Source organism: Notechis scutatus, chromosome 2, assembly GCF_049901735.1.
Source record: "Notechis scutatus isolate UNSWTSFEM ecotype Mainland chromosome 2, rNotScu1.2, whole genome shotgun sequence".
NCBI classification, from domain to species: domain Eukaryota; kingdom Metazoa; phylum Chordata; class Lepidosauria; order Squamata; family Elapidae; genus Notechis; species Notechis scutatus.
Genome location: NC_142010.1, coordinates 58,414,925 through 58,440,346, shown reverse-complemented (window position 1 = coordinate 58,440,346; position 25,422 = coordinate 58,414,925). Strand labels below are relative to the sequence as shown.

The 25,422-nt window shown below is 39.6% G+C and overlaps 1 protein-coding gene across 3 annotated transcripts in view; it reads left to right on the top strand.

The window, feature by feature from the left end:
• Positions 1 to 25,422, top strand: part of CFAP92 (cilia and flagella associated protein 92 (putative)) — a 59,670-nt gene that overhangs the window by 30,646 nt on the left and 3,602 nt on the right. For 2 of the 3 annotated variants that reach the window (XM_087954831.1, XM_087954832.1), the window contains exons 10-19: positions 3,682 to 3,866; positions 6,395 to 7,293; positions 10,424 to 10,618; positions 11,816 to 12,092; positions 13,557 to 13,721; positions 14,664 to 14,873; positions 20,864 to 21,008; positions 22,833 to 22,990; positions 23,691 to 23,857; positions 25,147 to 25,247. In XM_087954831.1, coding sequence (XP_087810957.1) covers positions 3,682 to 3,866; positions 6,395 to 7,293; positions 10,424 to 10,618; positions 11,816 to 12,092; positions 13,557 to 13,721; positions 14,664 to 14,873; positions 20,864 to 21,008; positions 22,833 to 22,990; positions 23,691 to 23,857; positions 25,147 to 25,247 — 2,502 coding nt within the window. The remainder of the gene's footprint in view (positions 1 to 3,681; positions 3,867 to 6,394; positions 7,294 to 10,423; positions 10,619 to 11,815; positions 12,093 to 13,556; positions 13,722 to 14,663; positions 14,874 to 20,863; positions 21,009 to 22,832; positions 22,991 to 23,690; positions 23,858 to 25,146; positions 25,248 to 25,422) is intronic. The other variant, XM_087954833.1, reaches the window with a different exon arrangement.

Below are 25,422 nucleotides of genomic sequence, written 5' to 3'. Positions count from 1 at the left end.
TTATTTATTAAAGTTATACTTTCATCTGTCTTATTTACGATTTCATATGTTCTCATCCAACATTCTTAATTCTCAATAAACAAACATAAACAAACAAAACACGTAACATGAAAACATAAAACTTCTTTTTAGAAAGCGGCTTAACCCCGGGTTACATCTTTTTGTACAGACATAAATCAAATTCATGCTCACCTTATATACTATTTCAATCTTATTTAACATTCTATATTTTCTATATGTCTTTTCCCCTCTTTTCACTCTCTTGATTCTATTTTATTTACTTCATCTCAATTTAAATCATTATACTTGTATCTTTTGTTCGTTCTTTTTCAATTGTCTATCTTTTCTCTTTAATACAAATTTTTTCCTGTAATCACTGGTTGAAGTATGACGCCTTTCTATCTTTCCCCCAAATTTAACACTTAAAATAATACATAATTTCCATTCTGATTCTGCTTAGTACATTCTACGTAACATTTTAAAATAAAAAACATAATAAGATTATAGTACAGTAAAAACAATGTTCCATAACAAATTAATTAATTAAACTCTATTATTAAATCTTAGACATTTTACACATTCCCCACAATATTCTATTAATACATATAATATTCCAATTTTCTAACTCTATTTCAAATACAAATACTACGATACAATCTTGTGTACTTTTGTAGAATCTTTTTTTACATTATATTTTACCCTTTGTCTCTAAAAAAAACCTGTTTTTTAACATCTTGTTTTAAGCCTTTATAACGTCTCTTCCCTTTTTCCCTTCCTTTCTTGTCGAATCTAGCCTTTTTACCCCCCCCATCTCTCAACCTCCGCCCTTTTAGTCTCCCCTCTCTGTTGTATTCCTCTTTTCTGTTGCTTTCTGACATTATATCGATTTTTCACCTTATTTTTCCCTTTCTTGGTTGTTTTTTTAGATCTTAAATTCTCCATTTTCTTTCCCCCTTTTCCCTTTTCTTCATCAACTAAAATTGTTTGTCCATTAAAGATGGCTTCTTCTTCTTCATCCCAGCTTTCTTGTTGCTGTATTTCCTGATAGGTAGAAATCGCCATTTCTAAGAAGTGAAAAACAGATCCAGAAGAGCCCTTCCCTTCTTGTTCCTCTTCTTTTAGCTTTTTAAATTCCATTTTCAATTCTTCCACAGATAATGCCATTGTGAGATATATATTTTTTTAAACAATCCAAATGTTTTTAGTCTTTCAAAAAATAATTTGCAAAAGTCCCAAAGTCATCAAGCAATCCAAATCAACACAAACTGTTTCATTTAGCACTTTCCTCTTTTAATACTTTCTCTTCCTGGGGTAGAGTTCAATTACACAATTCCAAAATGATTTTTTAGAAGTCTTATTGCAGTTAATCTCTGATCTTATAAACTCCAAGCAGTCTCCTCCAGCAGAATCTTAATATAAATCATTTACCTCTCCCTTCCCACTTATAGCAAAAAGATTTTGATTTTTAAATATCAATGTTCAGAAATCTTTAATCTCCCCTTGGCTTTAATTTTCAAAATTAGTTACCTTCTGTTGCCAAAGCGGGTGTTTCCGATTTCCATTGCTATCTCCGTAGGGAAGGAGAGTGAAGAAAAAAAAACTTTCACTTTCATCTGCAGCTTTTTACGATCTTCTTGGGAAACAATGTATCCTTTAAAGAGCTAGATTTCCAGGGTGTTCAGATGTTACTTATTGTCCCGGTTCAGCCAAAACCTTTCACTTTCTCAACTTCCTCCTGCACAAACTTGTCTGGCTGAGAGGTTCTTTGTGGCGGCCATTGCTGACCGCCGCTCCACCGCCTTTGGAAAAGGGAGTTTAGCCGGCTGAGGAAGGGGGTTGCGATGCCCCCGGACCCCTGCCTGGATCTCCCCTGTCTTCAGTTATCCCTACAGGATAACTATAGCCTCCAAATCCAGCTGGATCAGAGGCACTCCAGCAGCGAGCACAGCAGGGATCGCGCACAAACGCGAATTCCTGCCACCGCCGAAGCCTGACAAACCGGAACTCGACCTCCCGCAACTTCCGAAGGCAAGCTGTTCCATTGATTGATTGTTTTCATGGTCAGAAAATTTCTCCTTATTTCCAGGTTGAATCTCTCCTTGTTCAGTTTCCATCCATTATTCCTTGTCTGGCCTTCAGGTGCTTTGGAAAATAGCTTGACCCCTTCCTCTCTGTGGCATCTCCTCAAATGTTGGAACAATGCTATCATGTCTCCCCTGGTCCTTTTCTTCACTACACTAGCCATGCCCAGTTCCTGCAACCGTTCATTGTATGTTTTAGCCTCCAGTCCCCTAATCATCCTGGTTGCTCTTCTCTGCATACTTTCTAGAATCTCAACATCTTTTTTATAGCGTGTGAATCTGGGTGTTCTGATCTTTGACAGTTTAGTGATTTGGAAGCAGTCTAAATTGAAAATGTGGACAGACCAGTTTACGGTAGAACTTTGCAGCTTTGTCTCCTTTTTAAAATTCCTCAGTAACAAGAGTATTATTAGCCTGGTCATTATCATTTAATTTTTAGGCAATCAGCAAAACCTAGATGATATGGAAGCGTGCTATCTAAGCTTATCTCATGGTTGATCCACAACCATTTTAATTTTTTTAATTTTTTTAATTTTTTGCAGTCTTCCAAGCAAACTGAATTATTTTTTTTGCAAGAATCCACACTCTGTGTATCCAAGGCTCTTTCAAAATAAACAATTCTATATCTATATTATTCCATATATATGGAATGTAATTTAACAACACATTTATTTACTTGAATCTTTATTTTCTTGCAAGTGTTCACCATAGTAATATCTAACTCAGTGATGGCTAACCTTTTAGTCGTGTGCTGAAAGTGCGTGCGTACATGTGCACCCATAATGCAATGCGCATGCAACGCTCCCCCTACCTCCCTGCACATGCGCGCTCAATCCCCCTCCGTGCCCCCCGCATCTTTAATTATGATTTAATCACCATAAAATATAAATATATCTTTTACATATACATAGCTCCTTGTTACCAATTGGCACATTAGATGAATTCCAGTTGTATTCTTAGACTAGCCATATTGTTATGCAGTTCTTAGAAAATATGTTTTAATATTCATCTTTGATAAGAAGGCCACTAAGAATCATTGTCCCAGCTATGCTGTATATATTACTTGATTGGTCCCAAAGAAAGCTTTTGACTGAAAATCTTTGAATTCAGTAATCTATTGCTTCATATGCTTTCCCGCTTCCCCTTTTATTATTTCCTATATATTGGTGCTTTCTAAGCAACTTGAACTAGCTGCATCAGAATTTGCATCCCTTTATTTTCTGCTTCTTGGCATTTCCTAAGTAGTAAAAGTGAGAGCTGGTGAGGTCCACTTATATTTTCAGCAGCGACAAGAATGTCTTGCTGCATTAGTATCAGCCCTTCGATCAGTCCCAGCAGGTGGCTGTACTTGGTGGCTAAACAGGGCTGGCCCCAGTTAATAATTGGTTGGGGGAATACTTGGGAATGACAGGGTAGAGAAGGTCTGGTGGGAAAAACATCCTGGAAGCAGACAGAGACAATACATTTTAGTGTTTTTGCAAAAAAAAAATGTACATGGTCTCGTCCATAAAGACAGCAAGGATCAGGCTCAACATAACAGATTTTACGTTTTTTAACCTGAACAGTTATAAATAATTCAGATCCTTCTCTTCATCTGCAGGTGAATACTATACAGCCAGTCGATGGGAAGATAATTCCCCCAAACTTAATGAAGCATACTTAGGTTTTGCTATAGACAAACCGATTATGAGTGAGAAACACAAACGTGACTTGAACCCAATGATTATTAAGATTAAGTCTGCAAAATGTTTACCAAATACTCCTGTTCCAGTTGAAGAGTTGCAGGTAATCCTTTATGGTTCTATATAGTGATAATAGAGGGCATTCTGGAGCACAACAATACGTTTTAAAGTATCTTTTATTTCTGGAATATATAAACATCCTGAAATGAAATGTAGAAAACTTTAATTTTTGTAATGCATGGAGATTCACCTGGCCCTCCTTTATTCTCTTGTAGGGGAGACCTTGACTATGGCTTTTGTAATATAGGGACCACTGTTGAAGGTCATTTTTCATTTGATTGTTTTTCAGTCTGATTTAAAGAGCTTTGAATGAAGCATCCTTCACTTTTTTAAATCAAACCAGCAAAGGATTATTTCATCCTCTCCTCTTCTGTCTTCTCCTCTCTGTCCTGGCTCTCGTTCTTCAGATCATTTATGAATCTTCATGAACCTTCAATTCTTCTTTCTATATTTTTTCACTAAAAAGCTATTTCAATTCTTTCTAATACTGCCATTATTATTGTTTTTGTTTCCACTCTATATCCTACTCTGTACTTGACCTAGGGTGTGGAGAGGACTTCTCATTCCCCAGTCCTCTCATATCCTGTATGTATAATGCATGCTGCAGTGTGAGGGGTCCTTAATGCTCTCTGAGCTTAGTAGTTTTATTGACATTTGTTTCATTTGCCCAAACTCTAGGTAACATCATCACTGCTAATGATGTTTTTTTACAAACTAAAAATCAGGATTAGCAATGATCTGGTTACCTAGTTTGGGTAATGAAACATCTTCTAGAAAACAAGCTCAGGGAGCACCAAGGACCCCTCATTTCAACCCTGAACTACAAATACTCTCCTTTATTGGTACTACTCCAGTGTGTCCGCACTCATTCCTAAGTTATGGATCTACTGTATATCTTACAGAGATTCATTACAGAGATTCATAGTCATCTAGGTCATGGTTGTGCCAAAGGTGCTTTTTCAGGAGGAAACTGGACTTTCTTGTTTTTCCTTTGAAGATGTTTTACTTCTCATCCAAGAAGCTTCTTCAGCTCTGACTGGATGGTGGGGAATGGAAGGATTTATACTCCTTGCAGACAGCTGGTCATTTGCATCCTCTTAGAGAGTCATTGAGGCACTTGGAGAAACATGATGGCTCTTGCAACTGGCTGACACCAATCATCCATTATATTGGGGGATGTCCTGAATTTTAAATGCTGTAGAATTTCCTTCTGTTTGCCCTTCACAATTTAGATCTAGATTCTAGAGTGAATAGAATTCTGTTTTCGCATTGTACTTCTGATAATTCCCAGTCTTTTGTTCCAATTGTTTTTTAAAGATCCTTGTTGCTGATGGGATAACAATTTCTCTCCCATTTACTTGCTTAATAGTCTGTTGCTTGTGCTGTCTTCCAAACTGTTTATAATCATTCATCTCTAATCATTCCCTCCACTAAAACAGATAAGTCCCTGAAGTTAAGAACAAAATATTCTCTTAAATCATTGCTCCCTTAGTTCATTATGAATTTATTCTTCTACTTCATTAATGTCAGGATCCTTTCATTCCATTTAAGAATAGCTAGCATCACACCTGAATCAGATGAAAAAGAAAACAAAAGTATATTGTTAGCATACCAGTGACATCCCATTTCAGTCCCCAGTCTGATCTGGGTTTCATAAATAAATACTATTAGTGTGTTAGACAAGACAGAAACTTGTGACTTAAGCGCTTACCTTAATATTCTATCACCATGTGTCATGGCCCAGATCTCAGATAAGAGTCCAGAGAAAGCTACTCTGGTTGAACCAATTGAATGCCAACATCAGGAGACATTGAGCCAGGAATCTCTTGAGGCTGATCAAACAAAGGCACGATCAGAATAGCCATGTTTATGTACAGCTTCTAAGCACTTGAAGGACTTCATAGCAGAGGAAATCATAGCAAAGATGTTCAGTGAGGCTCCTTGCCAATCAAGGCCATATATGCTTTAAACACAGCTGGCTTCAGCCTTATTTAAGAGGCAGCTTTGACTTATGTTTCCTTGTTGGAAACAGTGGTCTGATTTCCTGTTTCTGGCCATGCCTTCTGCTCTGTAAGAAACCTAAAACTCCCATCCTTGGACAGGCTGATCTTGCTTGGCTCTCTCAATTTTGAATTTTTGACTCTTCTTCTGCATATTTCTGTGGAAAGTGAAACTACCTTATCTTCAGAGACTGATTTATGTACCTTTGATTATCTGTTCATATTCAAGTAAATTGCTTATGCTTTACCTAGCAACTGTGTATGTGTGTTTGAAACCTGAAGCAGGAGATTACTTTCAGAAATGGATGTAGTTGTGATATTAGATTAGGGAAACCTTGCTTAGGTGTGTGTACTTGGACTGTTCTTCCTCCAACCTTCCCTTTTAGACCATAAGTGTTTTTTTTTTCTACTTTAGTTTCTTTGATGTTTTCTTTTTGATTGTCTTTTTGATTTTAGTTATTACTTTGAAGTTATTTTATTAGGTGTTTGGAATACATTTGTATACTTAATACATTTAGAATCAAGAAGTCATATTTATACTGAACATTTATACTGTTATTGTCTTTTGTAGAGAACTTGCCTTCCTGTTTACTGCAAATACACTTTCTACAAAATGTGTCCTCATTATACACAAGGCCGAAATCATGGAACTGATGTCTTCTTTAAAGATATCAATGTGATTCTTGTAGGAGCAATAGACCCTGGAGAATTCAATGAATACCTAAGAGGCCCACCTTTAGAAATTGAAGTTCATGACAGAGATAAGAAAATGGAAGATCTCAAGATGACACCATCTTTGTTTGGAGAGGAACCAGGAGACAGCAAGCTAAGTGACATAGGCATCGTCACTTCGAGATACATGGTCAAGAATACCATTACAGCCAAAGAAAATATTCACAGTCCATATGGAATAGCGAAAATCAACTTGAACGATTTACTGCTAGGTGAAAAAACCTTGAATTTCTGTGCACCAATTCACAGCTGCTCAATTCAAGATACATCTCTATCCTATGGGCAAAATACCAGTCCAGGGGCTAAAAAAACAGATGACTCTCAAGTTGTTCAACTTTCAATTGGGCATTACATAAATGCAGAATCATATCTTAAAGTGAGAGTTGAAATAAGTGTACCATTGGGTCCTCCAGAGGAAGAAGATGCTGCTGCTGCACATTGTCCATATGGCTGTATCATTTATCTTTTTGATTATAATAATACATCATTATTATATTATTTGATGCAACAGATTACAGAAATTAATTCAGAGGCTTTCCTACTTGATTCCTATCCCATAGATACAACTCAAAAATCTCTTAACACTTTGAAATTGAATCAGAAACTTTCCTTAGAAGAGATTTCTCGGCTAAATATTATTACTGGGTTTCACATAATCGATGGGTCCATTCACCTTCTTATCCTGGAAGGTTTCAGAAATAAAGCAATTAAGAGGATGTGGAATAAAAAAATTGATAGGTAATACCATTTTACTATTAAAACCACTTTTTTCTGTAGTTATCTTTCTGAAGGCAGTTTACAAGATTTCACATCCTAACATAGTAACAGTGATAAAATTCAGAAGTGATGCCAAGAGCCTCTGGTTCTCCAAATGCTTACCCTGTGAACATTTCATAGGTGACCAATCCATAGATTTGTAAACAGTAGTACTAGATTGTGGCTCGAATGTATCCTGATCTTTTTAAAAAATAATTGTGCATACTGAACCAGTATGTTGGAATGAAATCTTCCTGAACATGAAAAAAGAAAGAAAGAATGGTGCTGTAGAAATTGATAGCTTTCTATATTTTGTCTGCTCATATGGGTACAAGAGACAGGAATTTTGAACAAATGCAAGAGGAATTGATAATTGAGGCTACTGTTACCTTTATATTTTCTCTGATATTTGAAATTCTATCTATCACCATCTGTTGTTTTTCAATCATGCATCTAATTTTTGAGTTATTTGTATATTTTGAATAGCAGTGTTTAGTAGTGGTTATTTCTCCATTTTGTATGATAGGAATCCAAATCATGTTTTCTTAAGAATGGGGGGGAATTCATAAATCTCAATGAATCTTAGGGACAAACTCAATAAGATTTTATTGTACAGAGTTTGCAATTGTATCCATTGCTCCTTGAAAGCAAATGTATAAGCATCAAGGGACCTGATGTGTTTCAGAATTCAGATATGGGTTGGAGGGTGGGTGGATAGGGAGCCCATAGTTCTTTCCCTCCCTCCCCATAGCTTCAGTCTAAATTGACACCCTTCAGGGAGTTGGGATCATCTGCCAGAATACTCAGCTGTTTGGGAGGAACAAGAGTCCTATAAAGCTGTACTACTATCTATTATACCTTGGATGAAAACTTTCATGTTGCAGTTACTATACTTCTATTAATTAGGGAAATACTTTATTTTACCATTAGACATCTATATATTTCAACTATTCTTTTGACACTGAGTTTGTACATTTACAGCACACAGCATTTATTTGCTAATTCTCAAAAACAAAAGCCTCGAAGCATGTGGATGTTAGTTTAAACTTGCTTACTTGTAACTTGGTGGGGAATGATGGCTCAGTGATTAAAGACACTGAGGTTGTCAGTTGGAAAGCTGATAGCCCAAGTTTGAGACGTGAATGTCGTACAGTGAGGTGAGCTGCCTCAGCTCCTGCTAACCTAGCATTTCAAAAGTCTGCAAAAGTGAGTAGATAAACAGGTATTCTGTGCACTTGGGCATATAGTCATGTTGGCCATATGACCAAAGAAGTGTCTTTGGACAATGTTGGCTCCCATGGCTAAGAAACAGAGTTGAGTACCGTCCCCTAAAGTCAGACCCAAGGAACAGGAGAAATCTATTTCTTTACCTTTACTTGCACAAGTAGTCCGATCCCAGCTGCCCAGAACAGGCAGAAAATGGGTCGCACAGAGGCTGAAAATGGGTCACACAGAGGCCAAAAACGGGATATGGAGGCCGAAAATGGCGCGTATGGAGGCGGCAATAGGCTATGGCAATCCCTGCACCCTGAAACAGCTGATCGTCGGGAGGCTGATCCAACTGACAATCAGCCGCTTATGCTAATCAGGCTGCGCTGAAGCTGAAACAGGCTCTTTGCTGCAAGGAGGAAAATTGCTGGAAGGCAGAGGCAATTCCCCCCCCCCCCTTGTTTTCCTCCCCAAAAGCTAGGTGCATCTTATACTTTGGAGAGTCTTATACTCCGAAAAATATGGGAATCATAGTTCAGTTGCATAGTCCAGAGAAGGATAAATGTATCTTTAGTATGCATCACCGTCAAAGGCAAAGGCAAACAGACCAGCTTTTGCTGCACTGATACATTAGAATTTGACAGTACAAGACGGAATTAAGCCACAATGGAAAAAGCTAGCTTTCTTCTACTTTGAGTAAGATGTTATTGTGCAGGGCCAGGAAATATTGTGATGATCCTCAGTGCTGAAATATTTATTTAACTGGGATATTGTCAGCTCTTTAAGGTTGCCCAAACTAGGAAACTAAAGTCATGCATGCTACTACAATACTACTTTTATTAAAAGGTTACAGTAAAAGGACCCGGTAAGTCTGAATGTAGGTTCCCACTCCCTCTCTTTATCTTCATGGGGGAACTAGTGAAGATAAAGTCTTAAGAGGCTTTCTCAAAAATTACATTTATGCACTCACGTTTCCTTTGTCTGACTTTTGTCTTGATTGCAGCTCTTCGTCTTCTCCCTCCAGGTTATTCCTATGCCTATTACTATTTAAAAAACCAACAGAATGTTTCACAACATGTATGTAGCTTAACAGGACGCAGTATTTAGCACTGACTATACTTGAATGTATTAAAGTGACTAGAGCCCTCCTGTTTTCATTCACATCAAAGGGAATGTTTTTTTAAGCCCAAAGCTTCATATTATACCTGATATTTGATGCACACCTTTTGTTTTATACACACATACATACAGTTGTATATCAGAATTAATCAGCCTTATCGGAAGTGCATCGATAGGAGTAGAGCATATCTGCTATATTTGTAGAGTTAAAATGCATTTCATTCCAACATAACATTAGTGCAGTTAAAAGGAAGAAAGCTGTTGAGGGCTTTATTTATAGTCTCGCCTTGATTTCTGCAGCATGCTAAATATGCTGAGTTTGGCAGTAGCTAGATGTTAATTATTGCAGCAATCCTTTGCAAGCAGAGATCCAGGTTTGCATGTGAATGGCATGCCTGAAGCAGCTGGAAGAGTTCCTGATTCTAAGTTGGCTTCAGTTTCCCCAGCTCAACATCCAGTAATTTTTATTATATAGATTCACCTCAAATGAAGAGAAATGTACATTTCAGATGAGTAAACCATCGTTGGTGCAGTTTTTACTTAGTTATGTTCTTTAAAAATACTGTGATTTATTCTGCTGGAATTTGTTTTTTCAGGAATGCCATTTGTGTCTTGTTGCTTTATAGACAAGATTAGTTTTAGTGGAAACATTGTAGAAAACTGATATACAGTACAGAGATTTATTACTTATTTTACAGGATTTGTACCTGTGTTTTAAAAGTCAAATTCAACAGAAGAAATGAGGGATTTATTAGTTAATGTAGTCCAATTTCCTATCTTACAGGTTGCATGAAACGGAACATGGGAGATTACAGATATTCTATAATTCACACTTGTCTTTTCACAAGCGGCTGTATATAGATCTTGAAGCTATCCTACTTCACATCCGTCTCTGCAAGCCACTTTCAAGCCTCATGAAGCAGCCTTTGATATATATCAGGGACATGGTTCCTCAGCCATGCTTTGAAGCTCTTTCCAGGTTAGATTTTGGCGTACGGGTTATGGGGATTTGGAAGTTCACTATGGTAAGGATTTATCTTGTGGCTGGTGTGGGAGTCTAGCAGGGCTCATATTTTATGGCCTCCATGGCAGCCGTGGGTCTGTCCCAAGTAGTCTCAGCCTGATCCAGGTGAATGTAAAGTGGGTCATGTTTTGTCTCTGAATGATCATTCATTACTTTGAACTCATGATCTGATCCTTTCCCGGTCCAGATGAGATTTGTTGCTACCTGGAACCTTCTATAGGAGACCTGATTAGGACACAAATACCCACCTGGAAAGAGTGGAGCAAGAGTTCTGCAAGGGGTTTGACACGTTGAAAAGAAAATGCTGGATAATATATTTAATATAAATATTTAATATCAACTTTCCATAATGCAACTGGTGAAGTTCTAAGCTTACCTGCAAAGACATCAAATTGAGGAAGGATAGTAGTTAATAGACATAGTAGTTAATCTATTATATATCCAGGGGTGGGATTCTACCAGTTTGCACCTATTCGCTGGAACCGGTTGTTAACATTCTAAGCAGTTTGGAGAACCAGTTGTTAGAAATTATTGGCCTAATCCTGTAAGGAAGGCAGGAAGGAAACATTCTGGTGTTGCTTACATAAACTGCCTCTCCCTTAACCCTTATTACATTCTTGGCAGGACTAGACTTCCTGTCTCTGGAACTTCTCTGGAGTTTTTTTCCCTTCCTTTGCTGGTACTTTGCTTGTGTGGAGTGACCATTCAAAGTTGCAATGGCACAGAAAAAAGTGACTTATGACCATTTTTCACACTTACGACTGTTGCAGCATCCCCACAGTCATGAGAGACCAGGCAAGGAGATGCGTGCCTCAATGTGAGTGATGTTGAGTTGGCCATGCCCAGCCAATAACATGACCACCAAGCCACGCCCACCAACTTAGCCATACCCACAGAACCGGTTGTTAAAAAATTTGAATCCCATCCCTGCGTATATCCATTGTCAGTTTGTTTGGTTTCACTGTTCTGATTGTTTGTCCAAAGTAAACTGTTGCTATGTGATTTATTTATTAAAAAGAATGCAATCTGGATTTTAATAGTACCGTTAAGGCAAAAAATTTAAAACAGTAGTAAAGTTAAAATCAAATTAATAGCTCCCTTATTTAAATTACAACGCTGATCTTCAGTTCATTTTCTTTCTTCACGCCGTAGACTTGATTTCATCTGCCACAGTAAGAAGTTAAGGGAAGTGGTCCATTACAGTCTCTTGCCTTCATCAGAAATGATTACAGTGTTGAGTCAGGAATTTGGAGTTCCCTTGACTAAAGCTGACATGTATGTAAGGGAGCCCCCAGAGGTCTTGGAAACATACAATAAAATGGAAAAGCATTCAAGCATGAGACAGTATTCTCATTTGGATAACTACAATAAGAAGTATGTACTGAGAAAAAAGGAACAAGAAAGTCAGGCACCACATAACTATATCCAGGTGGGTGAAATGCAACAGTGAAAATTGCCTTGCAGAAAGAATTGGCAACTTGTACAGATTTTATTAAGGTGAATTTTTGGCGATGCTGGGTAGGGCTGATCACCAAATGCCAGCTTCTGTTATGCAGATTCCTTGTTGTTTTAATACGTATAGCTGTACATACAGGTAGTTCTCAACTTACAATCATTTGTTTAATGACCTTTAATGATGTTTGAGTGATGCTGAAAAAAAGGGACTTACAATCGGTCTTCACTCAGCTGTTGCAGTGTGCCCGTGGTCATGTGATTAAAATTCGGATACTTGGCAACCGGCATGTATTTATGATGATTACAGCATCCTGGTGAACACCATTTTTGACCTTCCCCGGGAATGTCTGACAAACTAAATCAGTGGGGAAGACAGATTCCCTTGATGTGCTTAGAAAAAAAGATCGTAAAATTGGGAATTGCTCACCCAGGAATTGCATCTCTTAATGACAGCAGTTCCAGGCTCAGTTGTGACTGTAAGTTGAGTGCTACTACTTTTAGCACTGCTTCTAGGCTGTAAGTCTAGACTGCTTCCTTAAGCGTGCAGATTAGAGCCCATGAAACAGTAATGTATCCATTACATGGAACTTAGATAAATCTGTATTCAATCTTAATGGATTTTGGAATAATTTAGTGAATTATTTCTGTATCCAGTTACTCTTCTTGTGAGCTAAAACTAGTGCAGGCATCAACCACATCATCCTATTTGGTCAGACATTCAGAGGGTTATTGTCATGCCCCTGTTGGAATCTGATTCACAGGGGGAAGCTGAGCAGCTGACAGGGAGTGGGAGTGTGGCTCTGTTGGCTGTGGAAGAAACTGGGGAAGGGCAAAGGCCGGCTGGGCAGAGCAGGGGTGAGGTAGAGCAAGGGAGAGGGAATTCGGAGGAAGACCCAGGCCCACCCCCTCTTCATCCTAGGGCACACAAGGAGGAACGGAGAAGGGAGCAACGTGAGTTGCGTGACTTATGGGGGAGGAAAGGGCCATGATTCCCTTCATTAGCTGCAGCTGGGAACACAGTGTTTTAAAAGGGAAGCGCGCACAGTGAAGTTATTGGGAGCAAATCGTGAATTATCTGGTATCGTCAAGGCTTGTCTGGGTTCCTGGCGTCTTCCCAACTGTGTGTGTTTTGCTGGGCTTTCAAGTCTGCAATTCCGTTTCCTGCCCTGTCAAGTTAATTACTGCAGCGTGGTTTGTGTGGATTTTTATTTGCAGTTTGTATGTACTTTGTTTTCGGACAAAAAGAAAGTCCTCTTTCAGAAAGTTGGCTTAATTTTAATTTACTATTTTAAAGCTTAATTGAAATGTGCTCTGTATTTGCCAACCTAATTACTGACATTTTCCAGAGTAATTAATATATTTTGGGTGGGAGACGTAGGGTAGGGAAAGGAATGCATTCAAAGCTAGTAATAATTTTGCATGTTTATATATCTTTCAGACTAATATTGAATATGTGAACTTCCTCAATGAAATACTTGAACGAGAAATCCCGAGAACTATCAGAGCTTTCCCTTTTGGTGAAAATGCTATCTTTAACTATAGTTCTCAGACTTTAAATTCAGCTGAAATTGCAAAGAAGCTACTTCAACAAGAAATGGCAAAGGCAAGGAAACAAGATTTGTCTTTTATTCACTTATTTTACGTTTTTTCCAAGAAATGTACATGGAAAAGTCGAAATGTCTGGGCATGTTTTTCCAGGATGGATGACATTCCAAATTGGAGAGCAGAGCCCTGGATAGTGATGTGCCTCTAGTGGTCCTTAAAATTTGGGCTGCCTCAGTGAGGAGAGAGGGGAGAAAAGTGGCTTTAAAAAAGTGTAAAGAATAGTAGTTTTCTGGGGATGAGATAAAAATAGATCACTCATATTCATCCATTACCTGCCTGTTTGAAAGTGAAAGTGTTAAGCTTTGTTAACAGTTTTTGAATTTACTTCAGTGAATACAGAGTCAGACAAAGGCACCCAAACATGATAGTGTCCAGATATGTTGGGACCAGTACTATATTCTAGACATTTGGACTTTGTTGGTTGAGAAGCAATGAGGATTTTAGTATGAATGACAGCAAGTTGGAGAAGGCTGTTCTCTGCATTGGTCTATGATGAATTCCACTGGAGTTTGGGGGGGGCGAAATATGTATGTGTGCATATATAACTATAATTATATATTTTCTTAAGTTTTCGCGGGTATTTATATGTATGGTATTCAGCTTTGTTTGGGTATTTTCCCACGTCATTATAGTTGTGCTTTTAAAGTTGTAGCAACGTTTCGGCAGAATCTCATCTGCCATCATCAGGCTTCTGTATTGTGTTCGTCTGTGAGTCAGACTTTCACAGCCGTTTCAGTTTTAAATTTGGGGCTAGCCTACTGCTGTGCCAGAATGAAAGTCTGACTGACAGACGAACACAATACAGAAGCCTGATGATGGCAGATGAGATTCTGCCGAAACGTTGCTACAACTTTAAAAGCACAACTATGATGATGTGGGAAAATACTCAAACAAAGCTGAATACCATACATAATTATATATATGTATATGCTTTTTTTAGATGCCAGGAAAAAGATTTGCTTACAATGAATATCTGTCAGGTATGTTTGACCCAGTGGATGAAGACAGCATATTAAAAGAGCGTATTCAACAATCAAAGAAAATGTGGTTGTATCCTGGAGGGTTTTCATATCCTGGATTTAAGAGCACCGCTGACTGCAACAAACATCCCCGTAAGCCTGATGAGGCACGAGTTATTGAATTAAGAGAGGTAATTATAAATTTTAGATTCCTATCAACTTGTCATATTTATGTTCTACTAGGAAAGGGCGTTGGTACTTACGTGACACGCCCGTTCTCTTTGAGCTGTGAAGAGTATCCAGTAGTGGGAGGTGCTTCAGTCTCTGCATGTCTAGGCTGGGCTTAATTTGTGGAACGCTCCTCCTCCTCCATGGGACTCCTCCCCAGCGTTCCCCAGTTTTGGTGAAGACGAGAGAAATAAACGCCCTCGTCCTCAATGCCCTAACAATTCGTTGGCCGAAACAGGACCCCACCAGACGGAAAAAGGGTGGGGCTGGACGCTCTTCGCAGCTCAAAGAACGGGCGTGTCAGGTAAGTACCAATGCCCTTTCTCCCATGAGCTGTTCAGAGCATCCAGTAGTGGGACATACCAAAGCTTGGCCTGTCCTACGGGAGGGACTCCGTCTGGCCTGGAATCTCCTTCTGGTCCCTGTGGACCCATTGCAGAACTCTTCTGCCAAAGGAGGCCTCAGCGGATGCAAACACATCTATTTTATAATGCCTAATGAATGGTGATGGAGAGGCCCAGGATGCGGCTCGACAAATTTCAGTTATTGGTGCCTGTGTGGCCCACGCTGCCGATGTTGCGGCGCTCCTTGTTGAATGAGCTGTTATGCCCCTGGGCACCTGCAGGGATTGAGTCTGATACGTTTTTGCTATCGCGGCCCGTAGCCAACGCCCTATTGTAGAAGGTGAGACCTTGCATCCCTGAGTGTTGGGCTGAAACGACACAAATAAGGCTTCCGTTTTTCTGAAAGCCGCTGTGCGGTTCATATATATTCGCAATGCTCGCCTCACATCAAGCCTATGCTATTGTAGTTCCAACCCTTGGGATGGTCTGGGACAAAAATTAGGAAGTATCAGCTCTTGTGCCCTATGAAGAACCGAGTTAATTTTGGGTATAAACGTAGGATCAGGACAAAGGACCACCAGGTCAGAATGGAAAACACAAAGATCTTGTCTGATAGACAAAGATCTGCAATCTCCAAAATACGATGAGCAGAAATGATCACTACAAGGAAAACTACTTTATACGTCAGAAATTGGAGACTTGACGATTTCAAGAGTTCGAAAGGGCTTAGTGAGTGCGACGAGGACCTTGTTAAGGTCCCAGGTGGGATAACGGTGTACCGCTGGAGGGCGTAAATTTGTGGCTTCTCGAAGGAAACTCCGTATGCGTGGATGATGGGAAAAAGATAGTAGACCTTCACAAGTGAGAACTGACGCCAAGGCCGCCACCTGTCTTTTCAACGTATTAGGTGATAATCCCTTGTCAAGTCCCTCTTGCAAGAACTCTAGGATTTGAGCCACAGATGGAGAGATGGGATCAATTCGAGACTCGGTACACCATTTGCAGAAACTGGACCATGTGGCATGTAAATGCGAGTTGTTGAGGGCGTCTGGCGGCTTGGATAGTGGCGATAACTGTTGGAAAACTTCGTTCTTCAGACAACTCCGCTCAACCTCCAGATGGTCAGGTGCAACCATTGAGGGTCCGGATGTTGAAGGGGTCCCTGGGTTAGCGAGACCCTGGCTGGCGGAATTCTCCATGGTGTTGATAGGGATAGACTGCGGAGGTCTGCAAACGGCCGTCTGGGCCAGTAAGGAGCTACTAGAAGTAGTTCCGCCTTCTCGTCTAGCAGTTTCTGGATGACCTTGGGAACCAGTGGATGTGGTGGGAATGCATACAGAAGTCCCGGGGGCCAACGACAGCGGAGTGAATTGAAGTTCTCTGCTCCTTGCGAGGGGTACCTGGAAAAATATCTCGGGAGCTGAGCGTTGAGGGGGGAAGTGAACAAGTCCATCACCGGCTGTCCAAATGTCCTGACCACCTCTTGAAACAGGGTCGGATGGAGGCGCCACTTCGATTGATCGATCGTGGCCCTGCTCAGCCAGTCTGCCTGTGTATTCGACAGACCCGAAATGTGCTCTGTTCTGATGGAAAGTAGGTTGCTCTCCGCCCAACGACACAAGCGCTCCACTTCTCGCATGAGATGTTTCGACTGTGTGCTGTGTGCTGTTTGTTTATGTGAGCTTTGGCTGTTACGTTGTTGGTCAATATTAGTATGTGCTGATTGCGTACCTGTGGAAGGAAGCTGCGGAGAGCCAGGTGTACTGCTTGAAGCTCCAGCCAGTTTATGTTGCACGACTGTTCTATGGTGGAACAGCGGCCTTGGATTGTGAGTGATTGAACGTGCACTCCCCATCCAAACAGGCTGGCATCAGTGGTGATGGTAAGTCTGTGTGGCTCTTTGAAGAGGCAGCCTCTGTCTATGACTGGTCTGGTCCACCAGAGGAGAGATATGAGGACCTTTGATGGTACCTTGACCTTGTATTTGGAGTTGCTTCGGCCGGAGCGCTGGCATGGGAGCAGGAACCACTGGAGGGATCTAGTGTGGAGCCAGGCCCAAGGGATGATAGAGATACATGAGATCATCTTGCCTAACAATTTTGATAGTTCTGCTAGGGACACCCTCTTAAGACCCCTGATCTCCTTGACTAATTGCTGAATGCTATTTAGTCTATCTGGTGACAGGTAAACTTTGCCTTCCACTGTATCTATGACTGCCCGCAGATGGGTTAACCGAGTCGTTGGTGTTAAATGACTCTTTTTCCAATTTATTGAGAACCCGTGTTGTTGTAGGGATTGTAATGTGTTCTGAGTATCTTTGACTGCTTGATGAGTGGAAGATGACAAAATCAAGATGTCATCAAGATAACACTGGAGTCATATGGGGATATCACGGAGATGAGCAGCTAGCGCTGCGAGAACCTTCGTGAAGGTCCTGGGGGCAGAAGCTAGTCCGAAAGGAAGGGCCACATATTCAAAATGGTGGTTATTATAACAGAATCTCATAAATTTATAGTGGGAAGGCCGAATAGCAATATGTAGGTACGCCTCCGTCAGGTCTATGGACATGAGGACGTGTCCAGCAGCAAACTCGCGCCGTGTGAAGGAATAGCCTCCGATGGCTTTTCCTGTAAGGCTAAACGGCGGGGAAGGGTGGAAGGCACTAAGCGTTTGAATCCTCCACCCCAAGTGGCGTTCACAGGGCGAAGGAAAGCGACACGACTCCGTTGTGAGCAAAGAGCTCACGCCGCTGTTTGGGTAAAAGAAACTCTGCGGCAATCTATCGGAATGGCAGGAGTAGAAAGATCGTTTGTGGGGAGGGGGCGTGGAGCAGCGCCGAAGCCTCCCGCCGCTTTGGGGCGCGAATTGGCACTTCCCTGTAATGCGAACGATCTCTGTAATGTGAGCCAACGTCGAGAGATCGCAATGCGATTAGAAGGCTAAAGGATTCTAAAGACAAGCTAATTAACTTTCAAACCTGCTAGCAAGGAAAGAATTTTTCCTGTTTCAGCCAAGGAAGAATCCTCACAAGCACTGCCTATCTCTCACGAGGCTGAGCCAAAACTGGGGAACCCTGGGGAGGAGTCCCGTGGAGGAGGAGCATTCCACAAATTAAGCCCAGCCTAGTACATGCAGAGACTGAAGCACCTCCCACTACTGGATGCTCTGAACAGCTCATGGGAGAACAGCATGCTTCATTGCTACACTGTGGGGAAAATTCAAGAATTGATATTTGTTCCAGGCCAGATTAATTGCAGTCTAAATGTAGACTTGAAACTCACTCCAATGTTACTGGTAGATCTTTTTTTTTGTGAGGTTAAAAGGCATATTTCTGCAGAGAAGCTGATCAACAGCAGGTGCTTATCAGGTTATGCTTGATTTGGACTGATATTATCCCTAAATGTAATGTAGCATTTTAACATTTAGAGCCCAATGGACGTTTACTAAGTCTCTCTTTGTTTCCCTTACTCTTTAAAAGGTTACCATCTTCCTCTGAATGGTGGTGTAGAAAGTTGCTAAAATAAAATGATTTTTAAAAATACTGGCTAATTATTTTTAACCTTGAGAGCTATCGGATGTTTTGAACAGCTATACTTTACACTGCACCTGAATTTTGTTTCACTTCAATCACCTACTTAAGTGGAGGGATAAAGAAAAGGGAGTGGCTTGCTGCTTCAATGAGCTGTTTTTATATTATTTAATTTCAAATTCTTCAGATAGTACTATATACAGAGATATTAAGATTTAGACAAATATTTTGTTGTTTTTCTTAGGAAAAAGATTCAGTGAACTCAGTATTTATTTTTGGGTAAACACAGTGTGTGGGTAAACATACCTAGGTTTATGCTGTTAAACATATAAGAACATCTCCACAATCTAATTGGTATTTTCATTAGATGTATGATTATAATTGCTCAGGACCAAAGGCTGTTGTCTGGATCCTTCCATGAAAGATATGGAAGATCCTTAAATTGAGGAGAGTTAGATTATTGGCAGCCATATATATCTGTTAAATAATAAAATATTTTCTCCTTTTCTCTAATATTGTTTTTGTTTCACTTGCACGATGCTATTTTACAGTGGCCATGGCACCCATGTCGGCAATTGCTGGTGCATTTTCTTTCCCATCCCCTATCCCAGATGAAAGCCATTCACTTTATTCAAAACTTCTATTTTCTATAGAACAGGGAGTTTACTGCTCACCACAGATTTTCTAAAACTTCCTGAAAATAAACATTTTGATTTGCATCAGGGTAATAGTCATTTCAAGGTTCTTCAATAATAGTGTATAGAAATCATTTATTCTAACATGTTATTTCTGTTGCCCAATGCATGTTTTGACTTATATAAATTTGACAGGGTACTTGTGTATTAAAATGGTGGACAATTATAAACAGTGATAAAAAGAACTAACGATAATTGAGAGGTGGTCCAAAAAGTTTTGAATACCAGTAGTATAATTTAAATAGATGTCAGTAGTTTTGTTTTTTGAAAGCTTTTTGAACATCATTATTTGATTTTCCCATGTTTCTGCTTTAAATCAACCTGTGGCAAAGATATTGCCAAAAACTAAAAGAAAGATGATTTTTAATCTGAGGTGACTGCCCCCTTCCTCCATAGAGTAGACAGAATATATCTATCTATATGTGTGTCTGTGTGCGCACACACACACGCACAAAATACTATATAGGCACACAAATGTATACATACATAAACCACTACAAAACAAAATACAACATGGTTAAGAGATTGGGAGTTGTAGTCCCACCTGGTACAGAGCCACTTGGATAAATTTGGGTCAGTCACTCCCTCTTAGCCCCCTAGGGAGGAGGCAAGGAAAAACAACTTTTGAAAACACACACACACACACACACACACACAGCCAAGGAAAAATAGTTAATAATTTTAAGCTGCTTCAAATCACCAATCAGGCTCTTCTGAACTTGAAAGGCATTCAAGATGCTTGGTGTCATTGACACACTTTGCAGGTAAAAAGACCGATCGGCATATAAGACAATAGTAATGAATAGGCAATAAGCACATTTTATGGGATAAATAGGGAAATTTTATATTGCTGTACATCATGTACATGTACGCGGTGGTTCAGTGGCTAAGACGCTGAGCTTGTCGATCAGAAAGGTTGGCAGTTCGGTGGTTCGAATCCCTAGCACCGTGTAACAGAGTGAGCTCCTGTTACGTAACCCAGCTTCTGCCAACCTAGCAGTTTGAAAGCATGTAAAAATGCAAGTAGAAAAATAGGGATCACTTTGGTGGGAAGGTAACAGCGTTCTGTGTGCCTTCAGCATTTAGTCGTGCTGGCCACATGGCCACGGAGATGTCTTCGGACAGCACTGGCTCTTCGGCTTTGTAATGGAGATGAGCACTGCCCCCTAGAGCCGGAAACGACTAGCACGTATGTGCGAGGGAACCTTTACCTTTTTACATGTTTTGGGACATTTATAGGACTTTTAATTCAAAAGCCAGCTGGGCAACAGCCAGCAGGAGTTGGAAGGAGTATTAGAGTATGTTTGCCCCCTTAAGTTATTTGTAGAAATAATAAAGATATAAATAAAATAGATACATTTATTATGTTTCCTTACTTCATTTAGAAATGGCAGGAGAACTTTTTCAATGCTAACTTTATGAAGCCAGTTCTGGATCGGGATAGATGGAGATGGGACAAACGGGATGCTGATTTTGAGCTTTACCGAAAGCCTGTATTTCAAAACCCAGCTCCTGACACTCGTAGAGAAGGTAGGCACTCGATTCCATTCCAGGGCGGTTCTAGATACCCTGTTTCTCCAACAATACGGCCTCCCCAATAGGAAGTCCCAGCATGTTTTATAGGCATGAAATGAAATTAAGCCCCTCCCCCAAATTAAGGCCTATATTAAAACATGCGAAATGGGGGAATGGTGGGGGCTTGCCATTAGGAAGTACTTTTGTTGCACACCCGGATATGGTGCTGCCTGCGTTGACCCCGATACGAAGTGCCCCACCAACACCGAGGTCAACATCCAAGCCGTCGCCGCCCGCCCGAAGTTGCAAGGGGGGGAAATTAAGTCACCCCCGAAAAGACGGCCTAGCTCAAAAAAAAATAAGACCCGGCCTTATTATATGAGAAACACGGTATTTAAATAGTTATACCTGCCTACAAATCCAAATCAGGTACAGGCAGTCCTTGATCTACGGCCACAATTGAACCCAAAATTTCTGTTGTTAAGTGAAACAGTTAAGTGAGTTTTGCCCCCATCTCACAACCTTTCTTGCCACAGTTGTTAAGTGAATCACTGCAATTGATAAGTTAATAACCTGGTTTCCCCATTGACTTTGCTTTGTCAAAAGGGTCATAAGTCACTTTTTTCAGTGGCATTGTAACTTTGAATGGTTACTAAGTGAACTATTGCAAGTCGAACTCTACCTGTATATGATTACAGAGAATATTTACTGGTCAGTTTTGACTGAAGTTAATTATATTAATCTGAGTTTAGTGAACAGCCAACATTGAACATCACCAAAGAAACTTATTTAGGCCTAGATAAGTTGGAAAAAGGTAGCTTTTGCTTAGTACAGGTTGTCCTTGACTTACAACAGTTCATTTAGTGACTGTTTGAAGTTGTAATGACACTGAAAAATGTGACTTATGGCTGCTTTTCACAGTTACAACCTTTCCAGCATCTCCATGAACATGTGATTAAAATTAAGATATTTGGCAACTGGTTCATATTTATGACCGTTGCTATGATCCCCTTTTGCGACCTTCTGACAAGCAAAGTCAATGGGGAAGCCAGATTCATTTAACAATTTCACCTAATTAAAAGTTAAAGTTTTCCTCCTCTCCCAAACAATTAGTCACATGGTCCAATCAAGGTGTTGTCCAATTGCCTGGTAAATTCACTCCTCTCTCCGACCACCTGTGGGAATGTCCTTGGTTCCCAGGAGAAAGTATTTTGTTTTGGCTACAAACCCCAAATATCTCTATTCCCCCTTTCCCTCAGCTCCAGTGTGGCAATACTGAAGCCTCAAAATGGCCTCAGTCAGGTCAGCTTAAGGGTTGACAATAGATAATAGATGGCGATAGAAAGAGATGATAGTTGATGGATGGATATAGATATAGATGGCTGGCTGGAGACAGACAGACAGACAGACAGACAGACAGACAGATATAGATTGATAGATATAGACAAAGATCAGAATGAATAGATAATGTTTCCCTAAGAGTCTTACGTTGGGGTAAAGGGATCTACAATGTTTTATACAATGTCTTATATTAGGGTTTCTTATCTAATTTAAGGAGATTATGGTTTGTTCATTAAAATATGAGGAGCAGAATATGGGGCTAAATGTGGAAATACATTTAATGTATTATGTTGCCCTGTTGCTACTATTTTCTAGATTTTTATAGTATCCCACATTTATTCTAGATCTAATTCCAGAATTAAATCAGAAATTCTATTAAAATTAAATTGGAATTGAATGAAGTAACAGAATTGTTATTCAGATGTAAGTAATCTGATTGATACGCTTCTTACAATGTCTTTCCTGTGTCCTTGTTCAACTGGCGCATCTGAACAAAAGAGCCTACGATACAAGCGTATTTTAATACTGCACTGAAAGTTCATCGGTGCTGCCCAGCAACAGAGCTTATATCTAGTGGACCCAAAGCCAGCTGTCAAATTGCTCGCCTTCAGGGTCTCCTGAAGGATAAACCATTCAAGTTATCTCTGAAGATGCAGGTAAAGATCCTGGTTTTTGTATAGTTTTAAAATTTTAATTGCATAATTTTAATATTTTGAGCCATGGTGGTGTAGTGATTAGAGTGCAGCACTACAGGCTACATCTGCTTACTGCCGGCTGACTGCAATTTGGCAGTTCAAATCTCACCAGGCTCAAGGTTGACTCAGCCTTCCATCCTTCTGAGGTGGGTAAAATGAGGACCCAAGTTGTTGGGGGCAAGATGCTGACTCTGTAAACTGCTTAGAGAGGGCTGTGAAGCACTGTAAAGTGGTATATAAGTCTAGTGCTATTGCTATTTTAAATAACTTTTCTATTTATCTTTTTATAATGTGTAACCTGCCAGAGTTGTCTTAGAGGAGAGATAGGCAGCATAAAAAAGTTAATAAATAAAATCTATTACTGAAAATTGCAAACCTTTTATAAGCATCTGTTTCCACTCTATTTGTGTCTCATATTGGATAATATGCTGCATATGGATTTCACGTGTTTGACAAAATATTTTGTATCTCAGTACCAGTGAGGATGCTCAAAATTTTAATTCAAAATATTTTTATCATCATTGCCTGCTGAAATAATCCAAAGTTGTTACCGATATATATTGTATAGCTACAATCTTCTAACATATTTTTTTGCTAAAGCTCTTTAAGGAAAAAGTAAATTAAACAGCATTCTTGTAAATCCCAATCTTTCTCATTTTAGTCTTTTCCAGTTCTGGGAGTTTTAGATAATAACATGGGAGAGAGAAGTCCCTGTAAAGGATTTGTTCCTGGTGGAGACATGCACCGAAGCTTGATATCAAACCACAATATTCCGTGCTACGACAGGGCACACGATTCATTTAAAGCTCTGAAAGGAGCAGATTTCAGGTGTGTCACCCGACAGATCAGCAAATCAGTTAAAAAAAACAACGAATGTGTATGATCTTGAATAGAGTTACAAATAGAAAGGATTTAGTCAAGGGATCACTACAACAAAAGAGAAGAAATTTAAACCTTGTTCCTCTGTAATCCAGAATCTAAGGCAAGATGTGCTGGTCTAATGTCCACGTAATCTATTCAGATCAGGCTCCCAAGGCCAGGCTTCCTTGGTGACCATGAATCTTGAATATTCCAGATCCTGCAGTGATGAAGCAGGCTTTTCTTTGTTCTTTTTCTGTTGAAACACATATGCACATCCTATATACCACTTTTATTCTAAATATATGATATATGGGGTTTCTCGGTCATCCAGGTCATGGTTGTCCCCAAAGTGCTGTTTCAAGAGGCAACTGGACTTTCTGGTTTTTCTTTCTTATCGCTTCTTATCCAAGAAGCTTCTTCAGCTCTGATTGAATCGTGGGGAATGGAAGGATTTATACTCGTTGCAGTAGCTGGTCATTTGATTCTTTTAGAGAGTCTGTTAAGACTACCTGGAGGCTTATCTGTGTTCCACACTGATTTGCACTACTCAGATGACCCTGAAGAGAGATAAACCTCCAAGTGGCCTCAGTGACTCTCTAAAAGGGTGCAAATGACCAGCTGTCTGCAAGGAGTAAAAATCCTTCCATTCCCCACCAATCCAGTTAGAGCTGAAGAAGCTTCTTGGATGAGAAGTGAAATGTATTCAAAGAAAAAAACAAGAAGATCCAGTTGCCTCTACAAAAAGCAACTTTGGGACTAAATCATTGTATTTGTGATTGGAAAAATAAAGAGTTTTCTTCAGGGACTTTTTGCTGAAAATGAAAAAGAAAACTTGTGATTTATGGATTTGATGATTAGAAAGGGAAGAATATGGAAAAAAAACCATTATGTAATCTTAAGACGATAAAATATAAATGCATTTATGACTGGTGTAAAGAAGAATGGAAGCCACATGGTATATATTCTTTGTTCTTTTTCTCCCTTTTATTTCTTCCTTATTTACTTACCACTTTTCTTCACTTTTATTTTTCTTTTTTTAAAAAAATTGCATTAAAAATTCTTTAATAAAATTATTTTAAAAAATGAGAAAGCTTTGATTGATGTAAAGATCTCTTTTTTGGAGAGAATTTACGCCATCGTGTCTCAAGCCAGCACTTCATTTGATTTTGCTCCATCCAAACTTGAACATTTAGCATCTTATTCTCTTCGACATATGTTTCTTCTAGTCTAACCATTGGGTGTGTTTTTTGTCCTAGACTAATTTGTCAGAATCGTTCATATCATTACAAGAGGTATTCCCCACAGGATTCGTGCTTAAAGGAACATGTCTCAGCAAAGGATGAAACAGAGAATGCAGGTAATGTCGGAATAATTGTAGGTAGTGTACATGCAAAACAATTGGCCAAAGGTGCTGTACCCTAGAAACGAACTGGTAATATTTTATTTACAGGTAGTCCTTGAGTTATGATGGTAATTGGGACAGGAATTTCTGTCAGTCAGTGATGCACCCATTAAATTGCAACATCATGTGA